Source organism: Pituophis catenifer, unplaced genomic scaffold (assembly GCF_029215685.1).
Source record: "Pituophis catenifer annectens isolate HBS135680 unplaced genomic scaffold, rPitCat1.0.hap2 SCAF_18, whole genome shotgun sequence".
Lineage (NCBI taxonomy): Eukaryota > Metazoa > Chordata > Lepidosauria > Squamata > Colubridae > Pituophis > Pituophis catenifer.
The window spans coordinates 8251627-8276233 of NW_027256898.1; the positions used below are offsets into that span (position 1 = coordinate 8251627).

At 46.3% G+C, this 24607-nt stretch overlaps 1 protein-coding gene across 1 annotated transcript; it reads left to right on the forward strand.

Annotated features, from left to right (window-relative positions):
• The first annotated feature begins 1069 nt into the window (after window positions 1–1069).
• On the forward strand, window positions 1070–22696 carry LOC139326100 (protein-arginine deiminase type-3-like). The gene is made up of 16 exons (XM_070956223.1): window positions 1070–1161; window positions 1930–2113; window positions 3710–3782; window positions 4073–4134; window positions 4585–4702; window positions 5049–5174; window positions 5600–5778; window positions 6247–6350; window positions 6475–6586; window positions 13069–13176; window positions 13722–13882; window positions 14781–14913; window positions 17231–17348; window positions 17771–17865; window positions 21439–21600; window positions 22463–22696. The coding sequence occupies exons 1-16, from the start codon at window positions 1070–1072 to the stop codon at window positions 22694–22696; spliced, it is 2061 nt and encodes a 686-aa protein (XP_070812324.1).
• The last annotated feature ends 1911 nt before the right edge of the window (window positions 22697–24607 follow it).

Below are 24607 nucleotides of genomic sequence, written 5' to 3' on the forward strand. Positions count from 1 at the left end.
AAAATGCTTAAGTTATTTTGTTAGTTGGTTGCTGAAATTAAACTTATTGAATTGAACTCTGGAGACAGCCTCCTTCTTTGGTGTCTAAGCCAAATCCAATCCGTCAGATAGAAATAGAATAACAGAGTTGGAAGGGTCCTTAGAGGTCTTCTAGTCCAACCCCCCTGCCTAAGCAGGAAACTCTACAGATGGATGGACAAAAACGTTTTTCATCAATTTAAGACGGCAAGCTTCCTCTTTCCAAAAGTGTTTGACTTCTGAACTGAGCTGTGTTTAAGAAACCAACTTCATTATCCTTCATCTCAAATACAAACCTACCCCTGCGGACTGAACAGGCATATAAAGACACAAGATTCGGCGAGTCCTTATTTGCAGACCTCTTCAACTGTCTTTATTGCAGAGGAGGGAGCCGGTTGTCCGTTTTCAAACACATCTTCTGCGGATCTCAAGTTTTCTAGATAAAATCACCGAACGGTCTGGATCTCTGCTAAGTTAGCGTCTTACTTCTTTCCAACTGGAAAACACAAGGATTAGACGTATTAATGTTTTGGAGGGTTGTTTTGGAGGGGATGTCTTATTGGCTTTTACTGTCTTTATTGTTTAAAATGTTTTAAAGATTTTAATTCTAATCTAATGTTTCTGAATTGTGAGCCTCCCGGTGTCGTTCGCCGGGATGGGTGGCTTTACAAATCAAATCTAAATAAATAAATAAACCAACCTGTCTCATTCTGGAGTTCGGTTACTTTCTAGGAAGTCTCCACGCCTTGTGGCTACTTCCTCCTTCTCCCCCTCCTCCTCCTCCTCCTCCTCCTCCTCCTCCTCCCTGGGATGGAAGCTGATAATTCTCTTTGGGTGAGAACATGGGCTGCCAGCTCCCAAATCAGCCACCCCAGCCCAGAAGGCAGGATTAAGGTGTGCACCAGCCTATCAGATGGCAAGATGGTGAGAGACTGAGCAGGTACCCACCCCATCCTTTCCCCCTTTTAAATCTCTCCTTCCAGCTCAGGGATGTTTATTCCAGAGCCAGCAAATCCCACCTGGAAGAAGAGAAAAAAAAATATCCCCCAAGATGACTGACCAGAAGTGCGTCCAGCTTTCAACGGAGAAGGTTACCAGCACTGTCCATATTCTGGGCACCGAGCTCTTCCTGGACATCCTTGGGTAAGCATCTGGACATTCCTATTACACAATGTTTTCTGATTTACAGAAGAAAAGAAGAACTTAAAAGATCTACTGGTCTTCCTGCAGAGATGCTCAACACTTGCCCATCACTGCATCTTCGCATCAAAAAGAATTGGTCCCAAAGGTGCTTTTTTTTTCCCCAAAAGGCAATTGGACTTTCTTATTGTCTTGGAAAACATTTCGCTTCTCATCCAAGAAGCTTCTAAGAGCGAAGCGTTTTCGAAGATGACAGCAAGACAGCACTTGCCTTTTGGGAAAACACATTTTCAGGATAACCAACCATGGACTTGGATGATTAAGAATCTCCATAGACATCAGGAAGTATTCCCAGTTTAAAAGAATTGCTAATTGGGATTGTTGGAGGAATTTACCTGGGTCAGGTTAGCTTGGAGAAGGTAGCTTGGAAACACACTTTCAATTCTGTTTCCACTCTTCAATGTGCCAGAAGTGACCAAAACAGCATTTTGGAATTGCCAAATTCATTAGGGGTAGATTCCCAATTTTTGCCAGACTGGAATTAGCCAATGATAGAATTTGTTATGATATTTTAGAGGGGAGCACCTTATCCTTTCAGTCAAAATTGGACATTAAGAGTCCAATCTCACCCATATTAATGTGGACGTTTGGCAATGAATTATTGCTGGAGCAAAAGGCATTAAAGGGAGGCGGGGAGGAAACTGCATATCTTAAATCTCTTTTATGACTTAAATGGGAACAGTTTTGCAATGAACAGCGTCTTTCCTTTAGGGCAGCCCCGAGGGCTGCGACCTGCTTCGAGATCTGGGCCACCTACGGCCTGAACATCTACAAAATCGAGGATCACATGACAAAATCGAAGGTCTGCTGCCACGACTCAACATGGCCGCTGGACCAAACCGTCAAATTCAGCGCCACCATGGATGCACCCAGCGACCAAGTCGATGACAAAAAGGTGAGGATAGAAACGTAGGCCAAAGATTGCAGATCCTGGGATTTGTAGGCTTTCTTTTTAAAAAAAAAAAACAAAACTTTATTAAACATATAAAAGTAAAATACTATACTATGTATATACAAGATACATATATATTAATACAAACGACAATACATAAAAAGAAAAAGTGATTTTGGTCACACGTCCATTATCTTATTAACAGTGCATATTTGTTATTATTATTATCAATAATTATTATTATCGTACAAAATTTTACATTTACTCTCATTTTTACCATTATCCAATCATACCACCTATTCCACGCTATATAACATTTTGAGTCTACCTTGTCCTTCATTTCAAATGTTAGTTTATCCATTTCCACACAATTATAGATTTTTTGGATTATCAATTGGTCTGTTGGAAGTTGATCAGTTTTCCAATATCGGGCGAGCGCCAATCTGGCTGCAGTGACTATGTATAATATTAAATACTTTATTTCTTTCCTGTAGTTTTCTTTAATCATCCCTAGTAGAAAAATCTCTGGTTTGAGTTCTATTTTTTCCGATGTTATTTCTATTAGCCAAATTCTTACTTTTTCCCAATACTTCCTAATTTTTGGGCAAAGCCACCAGATGTGGAAGAAAGTACCCTGTGCCTGTTTGCACTTCCAACAGGTTGGACTTAAATTTGAATACATTTTTGCTAATCTCGAAGGGGCCAGATACCATCTATACCACATTTTGTATTGATTCTCTTTATAAACCACTGACTTTGTTATAATATAGTTATTTTCCCACACTTTTTCCCAGTCCTCCAATTCTAAGTTATGCCCAATATTTCCTGTGTAGGCTTTCTTTTAGACCTACAAATGGATTTCCTGAACAAAATTACCATAAATAAACCAACGGAATGACTTGGCTGCAGAAGTTGTGAATGCTCCAACACTGGAGATTTTTAATAAGAGATCGGACAACCATTTGTCTGAAATGGTATAGGGTCTTGAGCAAGAGGATTGGCTGTTTGGACTAGAAGACCTCCAAGGCCCCTTCCAACTCTGTTATTCATCATCATAAGCTCCAATAAGCCTGGTTTATGAAGTTCAGATATTGACGAAGTGCTTAAACCTGGCAATGGAAACCAGTGGAGAATTTTAGATAGGGAGACAAAAAAAAAAAAAGAAAAAAAATAATTTATGCAGGGTAAGGTTTATTAGAGCCATGGTGGTGCAGTTGTTAGAATGAAGTTTTGCAGGCTAATTCTTTTGACTGTCAATTGCCAGAAGTTCGATCCTGACCAGCTCAAGGTTGACTCAGCCTTCCATCCTTCCGAGGTCGGTAAAATGAGGACCCAGATTGTTGTGGGGCAATAGGCTGACTCTGTAAACCGCTTAGAGAGGGCTGTAAAGCACCATGAAGCGTATATAAGTCTAAATGTTATTGCTATTTATCCACCACGAAGCAAATTAGAAATTTCCCAATTCAATGTTCCTTTGGGCACAGAAACCATGATAGATTATAAAGTTGAAAACAGAGGTGTGTTAAAGAGGGAGAATTTTAAGGGGTGCCACCCCCAATATCCATTGACTTAAATTTACTGTTTGATGGTATATTGCAGATCAGAGTTTCGTACTATGAATGTAACAACAAGGTCCCCATCGCCAAAGCGATTCTGCATATTACCTGCATAGGTAAGCTGGCAAGGATGCAGCAGAGGCGTGGCATGGCCCAAAGGATGAATTGCCGGGGGTGGGGGGAGAGGGGGCTATAACTCAGCAAATCTGGATCAGTGAATCCTGCCCTGATCAGAGTGGGATCGAACAGGGAAAAAAGAAAAAGCAGACAACTAATCAACATGGCCTGAAATATACTTTTCTTGCAGAAAAAATGAGACTGGGGTGCAAGCAGAGGCTTTGGGTGGGAATAATTTAAAAGTTTCTTTGTTTTAAACCCTCCCCCCTTCTTTGTTTTCCTGGTGCAGAAATGTCCCTGGATGCTGATATAAACCGTTCAGGAATGGTGACCAGAGGAGGGAAGCAAAAGGTTAAATTAAAATAAGATTTTTGGTTGGGGTAGAATGACGGGGATGAAAATATTTGTAATGTAATGCAGAGAGGTTGGGGAGCTGATGGCTTTGTGGGCCGTTTCTCCTGCTGGCAGGGGAGGATGGGATTTGCGAACACATCTGGGGCACACCTGGCTGGGGTGGTGCTGTAATGAACTCACTCGGCTAATTACAATCATCTAAATGTAATGAATAAATACATAATAAATAAAATTGTTGCTGGATGACTTGGAAAGCAGATGCTGCTTTTCAAAAGGGCTCCCGAGACCCCAGGTTGCTCTTCTGGCAGCTTCTGGAGAAGAAGGTGGTCATTTTTCATAGCCTCCACAAAGAGGAGGAGGAACAAATCCTGGCTGAGGGGAGGCAGAGCCGAAGAGGGACCCCATCTTTGCTGATGTCCACCCTGACATGGCTTCCCGTCTCTGCAGGATCAGTGGACGTGGGGCCCGGATGGAAAAGGCGCCATTCTCTTGGTGAACTGCGACCGAGACAATCCTAAAGCCAAAGAGGAAGACAACAAGGACACCAAGCTGACGTCCAAGCAAGGTAGGCAGCAGCACTCATTGTTAAGCGTAGTTTTTCTCATCCTTTAAAGCTTGAAGAGGTGTGGACTTCAACATCCACAATCTGTAATAGCAGTGTTGTAATGGAAGGACATGGTGCTGAAGTACAGATAGACCTCAATTTATGACCGGTTGCATTTATGCTGCTCACAGAATGGGTGCTTGAGGATCCTTATAATATCCCAAAGTTATCGTAAATAGTCATGCTGTGGTCACTTGAATGTCTGAGCTCATCGACCGAACTAAAACCTGATTGTGGTTATTGAAAGTGTGAGGCCAGAAGTCAAGAGTTTCTGGCTCAATTGGAATTGAATTGGTTCTCCTTTTAGATCTCCAGGACATGTCCTGTATGATCCTGACAACTCAGGGACCTAATGAAGTTTTTGCAAACTACCAGCTGACTCTCCACATCTCGAAAGCTGATTGTGACAAAGTGGGAGTCTTCTACGCTCAAGGTAAGTGTTGAAGGCCAGCAGGCTGTTGGGCTTCAGGACTGAGGCTGAGGGCGGATGAAGCCAAGACCCAAAGGAGAACGCTTATTGTAGATTCTTTTAAGTAACTATGGTGCCCAGTCTTCCTTTTTATGCTCCTCACCTAGAGAAAACAAGAGAGCATTTTCGAGAGGATCAAGTCGATACCTATCTTCCTTGTCCTACACCAAAGAGGAAGTCCATAATTTTGTTACGACAGATCAAAAGTTTGACCAGCTCTCTGGTCACCAATGATAACCAACCACAAGTTCCTTTGGATCTCAAAGGGTTAATGCGCTTGGGTTTAATTACGCAGATTGCCTCAAACTGCCAGATCTGGATAAACATATGTATCATTGCTTTCAAGAAACAAAGAAATGAATAAAACAAGATTGGGTTTTGATTCACAGACAAGAAGGAGCAGAGATATTACAAACATGTTCTAGGATCCGAAAAAATCTCCTACCATGTGAAACGGAACCTTGGTCAAGTGGAGAGCATTTTCTATGTGGAAGGGCTGAAATTTCCAGACATTGACTTCTCAGGGCTTGTCATTTTCCACGCTTCACTCCTGGAGCCCGCCAAGAAGGTATGGAGAACATCAAAGAGAACATGGGAATGAGGGAGAAAGAAGCACCTTTGACAGGGAAACTGATAAAGCATCTGGAATGCTTTTCCAATCTTCATCATAGGACGTCTCTCTAGGACCTTCTTCACTTCTTCTTCATTTATCAGTTATTCAAGGGAAGGCAGATCAGGAAATAGACCCAAAAAAACTACAGGAATTCTATTTTATTACTGTAGAAAGTACGATGAACAGAATCTTGAAATCTTAAATTTACATTTCCTTTAGTAAAGAGGATCAAGATGGTATTATCTTGAGCTTCTTTCTCACCCCTCTTCCTGTCCTGAACTAAAGAGAAGGTGTACCTCTCTGTTTTTTTACTTCAAGCTTAGCTCTGTACTCCTAAATCTTGTAACTTTTAAATGTTTAGAGGCATCTTTCTGGAATTCAATATATTTCTTGGTCCTCATATCCTGTATTTTCCTGCTTCAGGGGGTCCCAGAAACTTCCATTTTCACGGATACTTTGGTCTTCCGGGTTGCTCCATGGATTATGACCCCAAACACCTTGCAGCCAGTTTCTGTTTACATCTGCAGGTAAGGAGTCATGGACCAACATACATGTATGAAGCTTTCTGTAGACTTACCATCAAAACCTAAGCCCTTCTCTCTCCTCTATTTCTGTCTTCTAACACCTCCATCTATTCTTCTGAATGTACAGTGTTGATTACAATAAGGATTTTGTGGAACATATAAGGAAGCTTGCCACAAAAGCTGGATGCAAATGTATTATCTGTCCGAAAGAGAAAAATCAAGGTGACAAATGGATCCAGGTAGGTCACAAACCAGTGGTTCTTATCCTACACATTTCCAGAAATAATTAGAGATATTTTTAATCAATGCTACATGTCATCTCTTCCTCGTAGTGCATCCATTGGTGTGGTAACATCAAAGGTTTAACTGAAATTCTTATCCATATTCACAGTTCCCAATTACTTTCACACTGTTGCAATAAAATCTATGCCTATAAAGAATATTTGTAGCTCAGGATTGACATGAGGGCTCCTTGGTGCTCCCTGAGCTTCCTTGTTTTCTTGCAGATGTTTTCATGACCCTAACTAGGTAACATAATCAATGCTAGGAGGTTTGGGATGTGCAGAGAGGAAGAGGAGGAGAACTATAGGGTGTTCTGTCCCCGTCTCACACACGCACACCAGCAGTCGACCAAGAATTAAAATAAACCTGCAGACAATAATTTCCTTTGATAACAGAATTGGCAGCAACCCAGTAGCTGCTTGCCAAAAACTTTACTCACAAAGGGAGGTTTTCCTCCTCCGTCAGATAAACCAAAATAAATTCACAAAGCCAAAGAATTGTCAAGTCATCCATAATAAATCCAAGGAAGGCATATAACGAAGTTCCAGAAACACAGTATGACTTCCTAGCTGTTCAGTTTTGTCCGTCACAAAGCCTGAATGGCCACCACACCCCCTTTTATCCCCTTTTATCCAGTGACTCAGCTTAATCTCTGGCACGCCTCCTTCTCTGCTGCATGCGCTTGTCTTTCCGACGCTGTCGGGGATCCAGCCAAGACTTATCTCTGTCGCTGTCTAACTGCGGCTGCTCAGAAATGCCTGGCTCCGGGCCTATCTCTTCTCCTTCGGAAGACACCTGAGGCATTGCCAGAGAGGAGGGTCCTGGAGAGGGAGGCCTTGCCAACTCCTCTCCTTCACTTTCAAAGTCTTCTCCCTCCGATAAAATGGGTTCGGGGGTCGGAGTCACAACATAGGGTCCTTGGTGCTTTCTGAGTTTGGTTGCTTTCTTGCAGGTGTTTCATTACCCAACTAGTTAACTTCATCAGTGCTAGAAGGGAGTGGACTATGCAGAGAGGAGGTGGAGGACTGTGGGGCCCTTGGTGCTCTCTGAGCTTCCTTGTTTTCTTGCAGACGTTTCATACCCAACTAGGTAATACCATCATGTATCATGTGCATGTCCAAGATGGCGGCGCCCGCTGGGATTGCGATCTGAGGATGGGGCGCCAACCTACCCTTTGGGTCCTTTGGGGGTCGTTCTGAAGATCTTCGACCCCAGGACCAGTCAGGGGAGCTCCTGGCCAGCACGGAGAGGGTTTTCTTTCCCTCCGTGACTGAGCAGAGAGGAAGGGGCGATGCGAGGAGCGTCAGGCTGATCAGCTGGGCGTCGGCAGCGTTGGCAGCGTTTCTTCACAGCCGGAGGCCATCAATTAATTGGAGCGGCGTTGTGCCGGGGGCACCCGCCGCGCGGCAAGTTTTTAAGCCCTGGGGGGTTGCCCGAAGGGCTGCAAGATGTGTCAGGCACCCCCTGAAGATCTCTGGGACGTCGCCAGGCTCTTTCGGGGGCTGGCGACGATGGCGCGGTGGCGGCGGCGATGGCGGTTGCTGTGGAGGCTAGCTGGCGGTCAGACGGCGCTGGGGACCCCCCCCTTGGAATAGGAGTTGGGGGGGCAACAAACCAACAGGACTGGGAGACCTGCAACCACGGTTGGGCGGAAAAGACCCGGAGTGACCTTCTGGGCCTTGGGAGGCCTCAATTTGTGGTTGTGTGGGGGGCTGGGGGCTCGAGATAACTGCCCCATTTCTGCCCCATTTCTCTCTCCTCCAGCGTTCCCCTTTAGGACTGGGCCCACCTGGACCAACTGTCAGCCTGTGGGACTCATTGGCGCTATGTTCTATTACTATTCTGAACCCCCCTGACTCTGGAGAGGGCTATTTCCACCTGAATGGGAGACTGGTACATGGCTGCATCCCGTCGGCTGAGGGGGCTAGACATTTGCCTGACCACCGTGAGAGGGTGGCCAGGTGTCGGAGCCCCTGGGGGCTGAACTGGGAGGCTTTCTACATATATGCACTTTACCAGCGAGGGGACTTTACCATCGGTCTTTACCATCGGACAAACCGCCGTGAGAGGGCGATTTTTGGACCTGACCCCCGGACGCTGTCTATATGCATCGGTTCATTGCTACCACCTCACCACAAGAGGGGGCTGTCCAGCTGACCTAACCACCGTGAGAGGGTGGTTGGATCTATTTCCCCCTTGGAACTGTGGTTGTCTTGGCTTTGGACTATGTCCTCTGTTGTGAGGGGACAGGGGACTTGGTCCTGCGAATATGTCTCTGAGATCCCCCATTCCTTTGTCTTCTCCTCGGTCCTTTATATACACCCTCAGGATATGGTCGTGTCACCCATTATGATCAATGTACTCAGCAGCGGAGCTTCTTGGTCTGCGAGATTCCCCCCTCTCGCAGGCTTGGCCCTCCATTCTATCGAGGGCCTACCTCGATGACGGGCTTTGGAGCCCCGAGAGGTGGCATGCCGCAAAGAGGGGGCTGCGGGGTTTTTTAAAATTGTCCTTGTCTAAACTTTTAAGGGGTTCGGGGAGGGGGGAGGGGGGTGGGATTGGAATTAGGGTTGTGGGTTTGGGGGATAACCCACTAGGGGGAGAGACGGGCTTGGCCAGGACGTTCGGCGGGGGGGGTGGGGGATCCGGAGGGGGTCGAGCTGGTCCAGACTGTGTTTTTACCATCGGTACTGTGTGTGGGAGAGGTAGATATGGCGGGAGCAGGGGGCCATATCATGTTAAGGGAGCACGCACCCGCTGTCTTCAAGCGGTAGGGTGCTCCGGCCCCCAAGGCTCCACCCGTTCTCCAGGTAGTACAGACCTTCAGGGCCCGGGCCTTCGCCTGATGCTGTGTAACGCCAGGTCCGTAGTAAATAAAGCCCCCCTCATCTGTGATCTTGTTTATGAGGGGGGAGCGGACCTGGCGGGTATTACGGAGACCTGGTTGGGCCCAGAGGGAGGGGTCCCTCTGGTAGAAATGTGCCCACCAGGTTTCCACGCATTCCATCAGCCAAGGTCACAGGGGAGGGGCGGGGGAGTAGCGGTTATTATTAGAGAAGGCCTTAGGCCAAGGGAGACCACTGTACCTCAGACAGCTGGTTGTGAGTCCCTCCTTGTGAAGTGGGGCCACGGGGTTCAGATGGGTTTGCTGATCATGTACCTGGCTCCCTGCCACGTGGCGGCAGCCGTGCCTGAGCTACTCAACATTATTGCCGCGGTGGCGGTTGATACCCCCAGACTTATGGTCATGGGGGATTTCAACCTGCCATCCGTGGGTGAGGCGTCTGAGGTGGCTCGGGAGTTCATGGCTTCCATGACGGCCATGGACCTGACCCAACTAATTCATGCCCCTACGCACACTGGGGGAAACACACTGGACTTGGTTTTTGTCTCTGGACAGTGGTTGAGTGATCTCGAGATAGGGGATATAGTCATCGAGCCCTTGTCATGGTCAGATCACTTGCTCCTTCGCCTTGACCTTCGAACCGCGGCACCCCGCTGCAGGGAGGTGAAACCGATAAGATGGCACCGCCCCAGGCGCCTGATGGAACCTGATAGGTTCCAGATGGAGCTTGGGCCAATCCCGGAGGTTCTGGCTCACGCCTCGTCTGGGGACCTAGTGGCCGCCTGGGATAGGGCGGCTGCTGGAGCCCTGGACCGAGTCGTGCCTTTGCGGCTTCTGACCCGGCGCCGATCTCGCCTGGCTCCTTGGTTTACCGAGGAGCTGAGGGAGATGAAGCGCCGGAAAAGACGCCTAGAGAGCTGTTGGAGGGCTAGTCTTTCTGAATCTGACTGAACACTGGTAAGATCTCATATTAGGAGTTACCTAGTGGCGATAAAAGCAGCAAAATGTACCCATTTTACTGCTCTTATTGCGTCATCAGATAATCGCCCGGCCGCCCTGTTTAGGGTGACCCGCTCCCTGCTCCACCAGGAAGCGCGGGAGGACCCCTTGGAGGGTAGAGCCGAGGATTTTGTTCAGTATCTGCATGACAAAATCACTCAGATTCGGGCAGGTCTGGACTCTGACTGGATAGATCCAGCGAGGGTGACAGAGGCAGGTCTTGAGACTGTTATCTGGGATGAGTTTGATCCTGTGACCCCAGATGACGTAGACAGGATTCTGGGTAGATTGAACGCGACCACGTTTGTTGGACCCGTGCCCCTCCTGGTTAGTGCTGGCTTCCCGGGAGGTGACGCGAGGCTGGCTCCAGGGGATTATAAATGCTTCGTTGGGTGAGGGTGTCTTCCCCGCCGCCCTGAAAGAGGCGGTGGTAAGGCCCCTCCTCAAGAAGCCTTCCCTGGACCTGGCAGTATTGGCTAATTATCGTCCAGTCTCCAACCTTTGCTTCGTTGCGAAGGTTGTTGAGAGTGTGGTTGCGCGACAGCTTCCCCAGTACCTGGATGAAGCGTTGTATCTAGATCCGTTCCAGTCGGGCTTCAGGCCTGGGTACAGCACGGAAACGGCATTGGTCGCGTTGGTTGATGATCTCTGGAGGGCTCGGGACAGGGGTTGTTCCTCTGTCCTGGTCCTGTTAGACCTCTCAGCGGCTTTTGATACCATCGACCATGGTATCATGCTGCACCAGCTGGAAGGGTTGGGGGTGGGAGGCACCGTTTTACGGTGGTTCTCCTCCTTTCTCTCTGACCGGTCGCAGTCTGTGTTGACAGGGGGGCAGAGATTGACCCCGAGGCCCCTTATATGTGGGGTGCCGCAGGGATCGGTTCTCTCGCCCCTTTTGTTCAACATTTATGTAAAGCCACTGGGCGAGATCATCGGTGGTTTTGGGGTGAAGTACCATCTGTACGCTGACGACACCCAGCTGTACATCTCCACCCCGGACCACCCCAACGATGCCCTTGAAGTGATGTCCCAGTGCCTGGAGGCCGTACGGATCTGGATGGGGAGAAACGGGCTCAGGCTCAACCCATCCAAGACCGAGTGGCTGTGGTTTCCGACGTCCCGATATAGTCAGCTGGCGCCATCGCTGGCTATTGGGGGCGAATCATTGGCCCCCACGGAAAGGGCTTGTAACTTGGGCGTCCTCCTGGATTCACGGCTGTCTTTAGAAGAGTACTTGACGGCCGTGACCGGGAGGATTTTTCATCAGGTTCGCCTGATTCGCCAGTTGCGTCCCTTTCTAGATCGGGACTCGTTACGCACAGTCACTCATGCCCTCGTCACCTCTCGTCTGGACTATTGTAATGCTCTCTACATGGGGCTCCCCTTGAGGTGCACCCGGAGGCTCCAACTGGCACAGAGTGCGGCCGCGCGGATGGTTATGGGAGCAGCGTGGAGCTCCCATGTAACACCTCTCCTGCGCGAGCTGCACTGGCTCCGGGTGGTCTTCCGGGTGTGCTTCAAGGTTCTGGTTACCACCTTTAAAGCGCTCCATGGCTTAGGACCTGGTTACTTACGGGACCGCCTACTACCATCAATAGCCTCCCACCGACCAGTACGCTCCCACAGAGAGGGGTTCCTCCAGGTACCGTCGGCCAAACAATGTCGGCTGTCGGCCCCTAGGGGGAGAGCCTTCTCTGTGGGGGCACCGACGATCTGGAATGAGCTCCCCCCCAGAGATACGGAGGATTCCGGATCTGCGCACCTTCCGCCGCGAGCTGAAGACTCTTTTATTTCATCAAGCTGGCCTCGCCTAAATCTTCTCCCTTTTAAGTGTAAATTTTAAATTTTTACTGTATTTTAAAATATGGGTATTTTAAATTATGGGTATCAATTCAGCCAAATTTATTTAATTCATTTTATTCGATTTTAAATTTTGTATATGTATGTGTTTTATTTCATGGCTGTTCACCACCCTGAGTCCTTCAGGAGTAGAGCGGTATAGAAATTCAATAAAATAAAATAAATAAATTAATAAATAAATCAGTGCTAGTAAGGAGTGCTGTTGGCTGTCAGTTTATATCCTGGTGTCTTGCCTATCTGTGTGAGTGGGGGCAGTCTTAAGAGATTCTTTGGTTGGGCTGTTTACTGACAGCTCTTTATAGTTTCTCAATTTGGATATTGCTTACCTGATTGTTGGTAAGCAATACTTGATTGTTGGTAAGCAATACCCCAATCAAGAAACTGCCAAAGAGCCACGAGTGAACAGCTCAACCGAAGAACTTAAGACTGCCCCCACCCACACAGGCAGGCAGGTCACCAGAATATAAACTGACAGCAAACAGCACTCCCTACTAGCACGGATGATGTTACCTAGTCTGGGTAATGAAACATCTGCAGGAAAACAAGCCAGCTCAGAGAGCACCAAGGACCCCTCAAAACTATGTCTAAAACATTTTTTTTTAAAAGTAACTTTAATAGACAAATCTGGATCGCTTTGCCTTGCATTTCAACAGATTGAAATCCAAACATAAGTTTCTATCATCTATAAACAGGAGACACCTTTTTAATTTTATTTCAACTCTTCTATCAATTTAGGATGAGATGGAGTTTGGGTACATCCAGGCTCCCCACAAAACATTTCCGGTTGTCTTTGACTCCCCAAGGGACAGAGGGCTCAAAGATTTCCCCTTTAAGGAGGTTTTGGTAAGTGGTCCCCCCACTCTTTGATCTTGGCTGTTGAAAAATCACAGTTCTGCATTTTATACTCAACACTTATTCATACAAAAAAAAATTAAAATTCTTGGTTGCCGTACTGATGTTCCCTTCATCAAAGATGAGATTGATAGGTCAGAAGGAGTGGAGCAGGGGTGAAATCCAGCAGGTTCTGACAGGTTCTGGATAACTGGTAGCGGAAATTTTGAGCAGTTCGGAGAACCGGCAAATACCACTTCTGGCTGGCCCCAGAGTGGGGTGGGAATGGAGATTTTGCAATATCCTTCCCCTGGAGTGGGGAGGGAATGGAGATTTTGCAGTATCCTTCCCCTGCTATGCCCAAGGCGCGCCCATCAAGCCACACCATGCCCACCAAGCCACGCCCACAGAACCGGTAGTAAAAAAAATTGGATTTCACCACTGGACTGGAGCAAGGTTTATATGCATTTATCTAACTCAATCTCACAAATACAGCATGGATAAAAAGAAGATTGAATAAGGTGTGTTTGACACTGCTGTTTGTTCTTCCCCCCAAGGGTCCAGATTTTGGGTATGTAAAACGGGAACTATCCTCCAAGGAGCTTGGTTCTAGCCTGGACGGATTTGGGAATCTTGAAGTCAGCCCTCCGGTGAATGTCAAATGCAAGGAATATCCCCTTGGGCGTATCCTAATAGGGGCCGCTCTTCCTAGGTACAGGTAAGTGATGACAGGAGACCATAAGAACATTCCCACGTACCTGTGGTTTAAACTCAAAAGATTCTCTAGGGTAGGGGTGTCAAACTCCATTTCATTGAGGGCTGCATCAGGGTTGTGTTTGACCTCGGGGGCCGGGATAAGTGTGGCTAACTTGACTTCACTCGTTTCAGGGGTGTTTGTGGTGGTCCGAGCTCTCAGCCAGAGAAAACAGGCTCCCGAGCTCCATATAAATTACATAAATAAAATAAATAATAAATTTTCGCTGGCAGAGGCATTGCGGGCCGGTCCTTTGCTGTTTTTAGGGCAGCCCCACGGGCCAGATCTAAAACATCCGGCTCCTGGGCCTGAGTTTGACATTCCTGCTCTAGGGGTTCCTCTTCCCATATGGAAGTTCTGGAGAAGTTTGTCCTAGCATCAACACAGAATTGAACATTTCTCCAAGTTAATGACATTCAATCTTCACCGCGAATGCCAGTAGGGATGTGCACGGGAAGTTTGATTGTTCTAGCAAGACTCTCCCCAGGAACCAACTTGAGAAAAAGCTTCCAGAAAGCGAGCAGAGTGAAGATTTTTAAAAAGGCTATGGAGATTTTTAAAAATATTGTATTTTTTTAAAAGGTTGTAAATTGGTTGAAGAGGGATTGAATAAAAGGGAAAGAGTCTCTTGTTTGGATGCCAACCTTAATCAAAAGCTGCCCTGTCTCATAAGAAGCTAAAAACATCACCTGACCGGTTAGGTTTCGGGTCAATTCAATATAAGGCACATTTATCACGGTGGCTTATCTTATAATGCATACTGTTATGACTTAGGGTGGCGTGAATCAATCAATTTTGCATTAACAAAAGGTGGTTTAATACATCATGAGAATTCAGACCCCCCCTTTTTTTTTTGGAATAGCCCAATGTCCAAACTGGTCAAGGACTTCCTCTACAGCCAAGTTGTACAATCACCCATTGAACTCTACTCAGATTGGCTCTATGTGGGACACGTAGATGAATTCCTTAGCTTCGTACCTGCTCCAGACCAGAAGGTATGGATCCATACTCTTCTTTCAAACTTGAAAGAACTTTAAGTGACCAATTTGCATAATGTCAAGGCAGCTTTGGAGGCTGGTCAACAGCTGCAGGCAGAATCAATCTATCTATCTATCTATCTATCTATCTATCTATCTATCTATCTATCTATCCAAGCGAAAACCACTCACGCATTAATCACAAAATCTCCAGAACCATAAAGCCTACAAACTTGAAATTTGCCACGTATGTTTCCTCTTGGCTTCTAGGTGCTCACTAAGAAAGGATTTTTCAAAATGATCATCAGAGCATTAGTATTTCCTATATTATTATAACATGCTCTGATGCTAATTAGTTAGACGTTCTACTCCATCTCCCAACTTGAAAATAACTCTGGAGAGGACAGGATAGCATTGGACAGGCTTCTGTGGGGCAAGCCTCATGGAGAGAAGAGGCTAGAAAGCCTGAGGGAGAGAAGGGGATAGGAGACATTTCTGTGGGGCAAGGCTGAGGGAGAGAAGGGGAGAAGATAGGGGAGGCTTCTGTGGGGCAATGCTGAGGGAGAGAAGGGGATAAGATAGGGGAGGCTTCTGTGGGGCAATGCTGAGGGAGAGAAGGGGAGAAGATAGGGGTGGCTTCTGTGGGGCAAGGCTGAGGGAGAGAAAGGGATAAGATAGGGGAGGCTTCTGTGGGGCAATGCTGAGGGAGAGAAGGGGAGAAGATAGGGGAGGCTTCTGTGGGGCAAGGCTGAGGGAGAGAAAGGGATAAGATAGGGGAGGCTTCTGTGGGGCAAGGCTGAGGGAATGAAGGGGAGAGGATAGGGGTGGCTTTTGTGGGGCAAGGCTGAGGGAGAGAAAGGGAGAGGATAGGGGTGGCTTCTGTGGGGCAAGGCTGAGGGAGAGAAAGGGAGAAGATAGGGGAGGCTTCTGTGGGGCAAGGCTGAGGGAGAGAAAGGGATAAGATAGGGGAGGCTTCTGTGGGGCAAGGCTGAGGGAGAGAAGGGGAGAGGATAGGGGTGGCTTCTGTGGGGCAAGGCTGAGGGAAAGGGAGAAGATAGGGGAGGCTTCTGTGGGGCAAGGCTGAGGGAGAGAAAGGGAGAAGATAGGGGAGGCTTCTGTGGGGCAAGGCTGAGGGAGAGAAGGGGAGAGGATAGGGGTGGCTTCTGTGGGGCAAGGCTGAGGGAGAGAAAGGGATAAGATAGGGGAGGCTTCTGTGGGGCAAGGCTGAGGGAGAGAAAGGGAGAAGATAGGGGAGGCTTCTGTGGGGCAAGGCTGAGGGAGAGAAGGGGAGAGGATAGGGGTGGCTTCTGTGGGGCAAGGCTGAGGGAGAGAAAGGGAGAAGATAGGGGAGGCTTCTGTGGGGCAAGGCTGAGGGAATGAAGGAGAGGATAGGGGTGGCTTCTGTGGGGCAAGGCTGAGGGAGAGAAAGGGAGAGGATAGGGGAGGTTTCTGTGGGGCAAGGCTGAGGGAATGAAGGGGAGAGGATAGGGGTGGCTTTTGTGGGGCAAGGCTGAGGGAGAGAAAGGGAGAGGATAGGGGTGGCTTCTGTGGGGCAAGGCTGAGGGAGAGAAAGGGAGAGGATAGGGGTGGCTTCTGTGGGGCAAGGCTGAGGGAGAGAAAGGGAGAAGATAGGGGAGGCTTCTGTGGGGCAAGGCTGAGGGAGAGAAGGGGAGAGGATAGGGGTGGCTTCTGTGGGGCAAGGCTGAGGGAGAGAAAGGGAGAAGATAGGGGAGGCTTCTGTGGGGCAAGGCTGAGGGAATGAAGGAGAGGATAGGGGTGGCTTCTGTGGGGCAAGGCTGAGGGAGAGAAAGGGAGAGGATAGGGGAGGTTTCTGTGGGGCAAGGCTGAGGGAATGAAGGGGAGAGGATAGGGGTGGCTTTTGTGGGGCAAGGCTGAGGGAGAGAAAGGGAGAGGATAGGGGTGGCTTCTGTGGGGCAAGGCTGAGGGAGAGAAAGGGAGAGGATAGGGGTGGCTTCTGTGGGGCAAGGCTGAGGGAGAGAAAGGGATAAGATAGGGGAGGCTTCTGTGGGGCAAGGCTGAGGGAATGAAGGGGAGAGGATAGGGGTGGCTTTTGTGGGGCAAGGCTGAGGGAGAGAAAGGGAGAGGATAGGGGTGGCTTCTGTGGGGCAAGGCTGAGGGAGAGAAAGGGAGAGGATAGGGGTGGCTTCTGTGGGGCAAGGCTGAGGGAGAGAAAGGGATAAAATAGGGGAGGCTTCTGTGGGGCAAGGCTGAGGGAATGAAGGGGATAGGATAGGAGACGTTTCTGTGCTGCTAAATTCTAATTTTAGGCTCCTAGTCTTCTGTCTGTCCTATCTGCCTTACTCCCTCGTTCCAGGGTTTCCGCCTGCTGCTGGCTAGCCCGAGAGCCTGCTTCAAACTGCTGGAAGAGAAGGAAAAGGAAGGCCATGGGAAAGCCAAAATGCGTGAAGGTCGGAAAGCCAAAATGCCTGAAGGTAATTCATCATCTCCTCTGCAGGAGATCAGAACTGAAATGAAAGGTAACAGGGAAAAAAAATATTGCAAACAGGCCCCATTTTATGAAAAAGATGAAGTCAATCCTTGGGCTGGGTTGCATTTTAAAAGGGATTGTGTTTTCTCTCTTCCAAGATGGTCTTTCTCCCCAATGGGAACAAGTGAGGCTCTAAACCAGGGGTCTCCAATTCTGTGCATGCATTTACCGGCACACAGAACCATCCCTCCCCCCCCCACAAGGCTGGACATGTTAGAGAACTTTGCTCTAAGCTACTAAAATAAATGGCTTTTTATTATAGAATAGTTGCAATAGTCCTTCTCACCAAGCACTGGACCTCCACCTGGAGATTAAAAGACACATGCACACCAAAAACAAAATCATTTTCCTTTTTTTTCTGAGCAGGATTTGAATTCCAGGATCAGAAAGAGCGGAAGCTCTGCTCCATATCAGAAATTATTGCTGACGGTTTGTTCCGGCAGTACAACGATAAGTGCCAAGTAAGAGCCCATCTATTCTGCTATTAAATCTGGAGACCGAGTAATCCAACGAAGAGGACTAGGGGATTATTCATTGTTTTGTTCAGATGCTAGTAAGAGACAAAGGTGCTTTTTCAAGAGGCAACTGGGCTCTCTGGTTTTTCTTTTGAAGACGTTTCCCTTCTCCCCCAAGAAGCTTCTTCAGCTCTAAAGAAGCTTCTTGGGGGAGAAGGGAAACGTCTTCAAAGAAAAACCAGAGAGCCCAGTTGCCTCTTGGGAAAAAAAAAAGCACCTTTGGGACAACCATGACCTGGATGACCCCAAATTTCCAGATCTCTAGCAAGAGACAGTGATAGAAAATATGATGGATGCAGAGACAAGGGTTAACTATAGCAGTCCAACCTTATCTTGCCAATCCAAGCATTTACGAGAAGGGGCTGTCCAGCTTCTTTTTTAAAAAAGCACCAGAAATGGTTCCGCAGACCTTACATTGGGAAAAAAAGTCTTTATATTTAATCTCAAATTTAAGAAACCGCATCTCAAGTTTTTGTGTTCTGGACATGGGAAGTAGGTCATCTTATTCTGTAATTCCTCTGGTAGCAAAAAAGGGTCTCCGTTGAGTTAGAACTTCAATGAAGCTCCCTAAAAGAGCTCAGAATTGCAATATACCAATGGGTTGTCCCAAAGGGGCTTTTTCAAAAGGCAACTGGAACAGTGATAGGTTTCAAAAAATTTTACTACTGGTTCTGTAGGTGTGGCAGGGGAAGGATACTGTAAAATCCCCATTCCCTCCCCACTCCAGGGGAAGGATACTGCAAAATCCCCATTTCCTCCCCATCAGCTGGGACTAGGGAGGCAGAGAATAGATGGGGGCAGGGCCAGTCATAAGTGGTATTTACTGGTTCTCCGAACTACTCAAAATTTCCGCTACCGGTTCTCCCGAACTGGTCAGAACCTGCTGAAACCCACCTCTGAACTGGACTCTGTTTTTTCTTGAAAGTGTTTTGCTTCTCATCTAAGCTTCTTCATCTACTCTCCAGCTCTCCTTTATGTACCTGAGGTTCAGTGTCTCTCTCCTCCATCTTTTCCCCAGGCTGAACATCCCAAGTTCCTTCAGCCTGTCCTCAACCCCTACTATATCATTGTCTCCCTCCTCTGAACCTGTTGTAATAATCAAAGTCCACCTGGAAATATGGGGTGAGGAGCATGGTACACCATCTTCAAGGTGGCCTCATCTGAGGGGAAGATTTCCCATGTTTACAAGTCGCACGGTTGCAGTAGAGAACCTCGATGCTTATTCTTATCAAATTATAGTATAGGTTTTCACACGGTTTTGAATTCTTAAGGGAGGATTTAGGTAGAGAAAAATGGTCCAAAGAATAATCTAAAGAAAGATAATCTAAGAAATATTTCGACCCTGGCCTAGCAAGAGATGGAAAGGCCATGGATCTTCTTGTGAACATTCCCGCATGCCATCACGCTGCTAAACAACTAATTCCCACAACACTGTCAAACTATTTACTGAGACTGTATTACTATTATTCTTCTCATCCTTCCTATTTCCGATCTCTTTTTCTGCTTTTGACTATAACCTTGTTGCTTGTATCTTTACAATTTATATTTAGTTTCCTAGTATGATTTTGATTGCTTATTTAGTATGATTATCGCTTATTTAATATCCTATCATTATCATTATCACTAAGTATCTTGATTCATGATGAATATATTTATGACTATGATCATGATTTATCACATATATCTTTTATGCACACTGAGATCTTATGCACCGAAGACAAATTCTTTGGGTGTCCAATCACACTTGGCCAATAGAAAAATATTCTCCGCTCATCTCCTCTCCCTATAGATAAACAAGAGGGAAAATAGATGTGTGTGGTTTGTGAAGTCCTGTACTAGGCTACCCAACCAGGCACCCTACCGTTGAGTTGGACATATAGAATAATAATAGAATTCCTTATGCTACTAGGCTTAAAATTCTTGGTTTGGATAACTTAGAACTGCGCCACTTGTGGTCAGACCTAGGCATTGCATACAAAATTATACGTAGTAATGTTTTACCTGTAAATGACTTCTCTTTTAATTGCAGTAATACACGTGTTAACAACTGCTTTAAACTTAAATGTAAATCGTTCTAAACTTGACTGTAAAAAATATGATTTGTTATCAAAGTCTGGAATGCCCTACCTCAGGGGTCTGCAATTTTAAACACTCAAAGAGCCATTTGGACCCGTTTCCCACAGAAAAGAAAACAGGAGCCACAAAACCCTTCCTGTGCCTGACTATTTCCTGAGTGGCCACAAAACTAGCCTATGTAGTCGAACTAAATGTTCTGTTTTCTTCTGAAACTTTTATTTTCTTGGATTTATCCATGGTTGGCCTACTGGGAGTTGAAAAGCTCAATAAATCACGTGCTGGCAGATGTCACACATTGGCAGTTGTGATGCATATTTGAGTGTCAGGGAGCCGCAGCAGAGAGGTGAAAGAGCCACATGCGGCTCCAGAGCCGCAGGTTGCTGACACCTGCCCTACCTGATCCAGTTGTCTCAGCTACAAATTTTCAGAGTTTCAGTCACAAATTGACTTCCATGGACCTTACTTCATACTTAAGCGGTCAGTAGAGGGAACGTGCCTATCGCCCCTGTCATTGTATTTTTATTCTTGTTCTTGTTCTCGTTTTTGACAAATTCAAATAAATAAATAAATAATCACAAACACATCTGAATACTGCAAGATGGAAAAAGACACACCTCAAAAAGTGAATCCCAGATGGCCCTATCTAGTCAGTAAAACATTAAAGTGAAGGTTATATATCCTAGCCTAATTGGCTCTTAATAGGGATTTTAAATTTTATGGACTTGGGGGTTTTAAATTGGGAAGCCAAGGATTTAATTCTTTTTAATTATCTTAACTTTTGTATTTGTATGTTTTTTAATTTTGGCTGTTCACCGCCCTGAGTCCCTTCTGGGAGAAGGGCGGTATACAAGTTAAATAAACAAACATACATACATACATACATACATACCTACATACATACATATATAAAGATGGACCCCCACCTTTCCAAACAAATTTTAAAACTTCCAGGGATTATAGATAGTCCTTGATTTACAAGTTTGCTTAGTAACAGTCTGAAGTTAAAACAGCACTGAAAAAAAGAGGCAATTTTTCACATTTATGACTTTTGAAGTATCCCCATGCTCATGTGATTTACATTCAGAGGCTTGACAACTGACTCACATTTTAGGACGGGTACTGTGCTTCAGTCGTATGATCCCCTTTTGCGACCTTCAAATAAGAAAAGTCAATGGGAGCCACTTAACCACCACATGACTAACTTAACCGCAGTGATTCCCTTAACGAACGTGGCAAGAAAAATCGTAAAATGGGGCAAAACTCACTTAACAAATTTCTCACTTAGCCACGTACATCTTGGGCTTGATCGTAATCGTAAGTCGAGGACTACCTGCATTGAAGTTATGGTTTCACTGAACTCAACTTTGTGGGCACTGAAACATTAAATATGGCCTCTCCCTACTCCTTCCTTTTCACTAAAGCTTCTCTTTCTTCCCTTTTCAGGACTGCATTGATTTCAACAGAAAAACCCTTAAGGAGGAGCTGGGCCTGACAGAGGAAGACATTACTGAGATACCTCAGCTTTTTTACTCTTCTCAGGAGGTGCCTGAGAATTCCAGTTCCAAAATGGTCAGGGCTTCCGCTAAGGCTTATTTCCCAGACATGGTAAGACTCCAGTCCCAAATGTGTTTTGAGAAGAACCAGCCAAGAAGTGATCTAGCAGGCCCTACCAGTCAAAGGTTCAGCTTAATCCAACTTCAGTTGTCCTTTGGAGAAGCAGAGGGCATCTCACCGGGGACCAGATTTGACCTCCAGGTTGCCAACCCTTCTCCCGGCAAGGGTGGTGTGAAGGACAGAAAATGCAAAATGCACTTTTGATGTGTTGCTTGGATTCACACATCACAAGAAGCTCTTAAAGACAGCCAACCCTTTGTGGCTTGCTGGCCTGGCTGTAGGGGGGGGGGGGGAAGAGGGGAACTGGGCTATGTTGAGTGGTGGGCCAGCACACACGCAACCCTTGAGCAAGGGGTGGGCTGGCACACAGATGTGCAACTCTACTTGCGTGAGTGGCAAGCTGGCATGCATGCGTCTGCTGGCCCATCACTTGTGCAAGTTTTGCATATACGCACATGTGCGCTCCAGCCAGCCAGCCACTTGTGCGGTCCAATTCAGAGGAGGCCACGTGGCCCAGAGGTTGGATCCCCCTGGCACTAAGAGGTTTCTTTGGGTCAAAATATTGGGTGAATCCCGTGCTGTGTCTTGTGTTCACTTCTACAGCGTCCTTCTGAACAAGCTCTAATGTGAAGCCATACAATCCCACTGAAGGTGCTGGGATACAGATGGCAAATCAAAGCTTAATTAGTTGCCCCTCGTTAAGGACATAACCCTCTTGACTTTAAAAGTAGATGGAGAAACGGACAGTTAAAACATATCGGTCTCCTTGCCGCTGAATTTCACTAGGGTACAAAAATCATGAGAACTGATTGCAATCTAACCTATTAGACCAATGGTTATGTCCCTTCTGCAGGTAAATATGATTGTTCTGGGGAAACATCTGGGCATCCCAAAGCCGTTTGGACCCATCATTGACGGCCAATGCTGCTTGGAGAAAGAGGTCCGACGTCTCCTGGAGCCCTTAGGGTTGTCCTGCAATTTCATCGATGACTACAGAACTTACTACCTCTTAAATGGCGATGTTCATTGTGGCACAAATGTCCGCCGGAAGCCCTTTTCCTTCAAGTGGTGGAACATGAGGCCTTGAGGGCCTCATCACGCCTTCTGTTTTCCACTCAATCAAGATGATGACACAGACCTTCTCCTGCACTTCCTCAGGAAATCCGATCAACTGTCCAAGAAATCCTGGGTGATTCCTCTTTCGGTGGTTATATGAAGGTGCTTGCAAGCTTCTCTTGTGATTTAGACTTTCTCCAGTATCTTTTCTCATCTCTAAATGTTATCAGTTTGCCAAGAGGTTCAGTTGTGTCCGCCAATCACCGAAAAGAACAGAGGGCAGCTATGTTCAGGCAGGATGCTCTAAACCTTCTCCTTATCCATGCACAGTAATTCTAAAACTAGTTATAGAAGATCAGTGAGACATTTCGTAACCCTAATAGGTTCATGGGTCCTTCAAAGAATGCTATTTCTCTCACTTCACCAAACCTCATCGGCTCAGGTTTAGTCACCTAGATAAGCCAAGTCAGATTTTATCACAAATCAAGAAATGACCAACACTCTCTAAAGGTAGACATCCAACAGATGTAGAACATTTTCCAAAAAAACAAGTTGGTCCAAGGTCTTGTGAACTGGGATGATGGAAGTTTTTGACCTAAAAGTACCAGATGTGGCCATTGGCTGTGGCCAGATGTGTCGTGAAGGCTGGCAGCCCTTCCAAGTGAACAGATCAAAATAGTGATGAGTAATTAATCCATATTTTAGCTTCATGTTAATTTCTATCATTTCAAACCATTTGATTTGCAAAGAGGCATTATGAGGGTGCAATGATCGTCAAGTCCATATTTCTTTGGCTATTAATTTTTAAATGGAATGCGTACTACCGCTGAATTATTTTATATTTTTTAAAAAATCACAGGGGCTTTTCTCACGGATCTACAAATTGTTTGAATAAATTGTGAAGAACTTTTTAAGCATTCTGTTCCATTTTTTAAAATCCATGCAACCGTTATATGGTCATAAAGGCAGAATGAGAGGTGAGGTAGTTCTCTACTTGCAACAGTTCGCTTAGTGACCATCCAAAGTTACAATGGCACTGAAAAAAGCGACACAACCTTTTTTCAGAGTTACGACCTTTGCAGCATCCCCGTGTTCATGGGATCTAAATTCAGAGGATTGGCAACTGATTCATATTTATGACGGTTGCAGTGTCCCGGTGGCTCACATGATCCCCTTTTGTGACCTCATGACAAGCAAAGCCAATGGGGAATCTGGATTCACTTAACAACCGTGTGACTAATCGAACGACTGCTGGGATTCACTTAGCGAAGGTGGCAAGAAAAGTCGCAATATGGGGCAAAACTCACTTAACAGAGGTCTCGCTCAACAACAGAAAATCTGGGCTCAATTGTAGTGAGGACTACCTGTACATAGGTAGAAAAAATGTAAAAAAACCAGAGGAAGGTGCTATTAGTGTCAATACACCTACATGGAAAATACGGAGACTCTCCAAAGAATTTTGGACTTCTGCTCCCTAAGGTACAGGAAGGCCTGTGATGGGTCCTTTTCACTGAGCTTTCTCTGTGACGTCAACCATCTCCAATATCTCCGCCCAACCTCCTTGATGATCTTACTCTCTCCTTTCCATGTCTTGGTGACATGACCCACGTGGCGAGCACTACAATATCAGATGTTCTCCAGAGTTTAACCCAACTCAAAAATATCTCAATAAAATTGCTCAGGGGCTGCCAAGCAAGCAGTAGCACATTCTCCAAAAGGTTGGACCTTGTAAGAGTAGGCTTCCTTCAATCTCCTCCTTTGGGGGGGGGTTTACAATTTGATTGGGACGATGGCTTGTCTCTTCCACCAGAAGTAAAAAAAAAACCCTTGACAACTCAAAAGTCTTACATTTCCACACTCTGCTCTTTGGCCATTTCTGTTCTAACAAAAGATTCTTCATCCCTTTTGGTGGGATTAAGTTTTTCTCAACCCTCATTTTCCT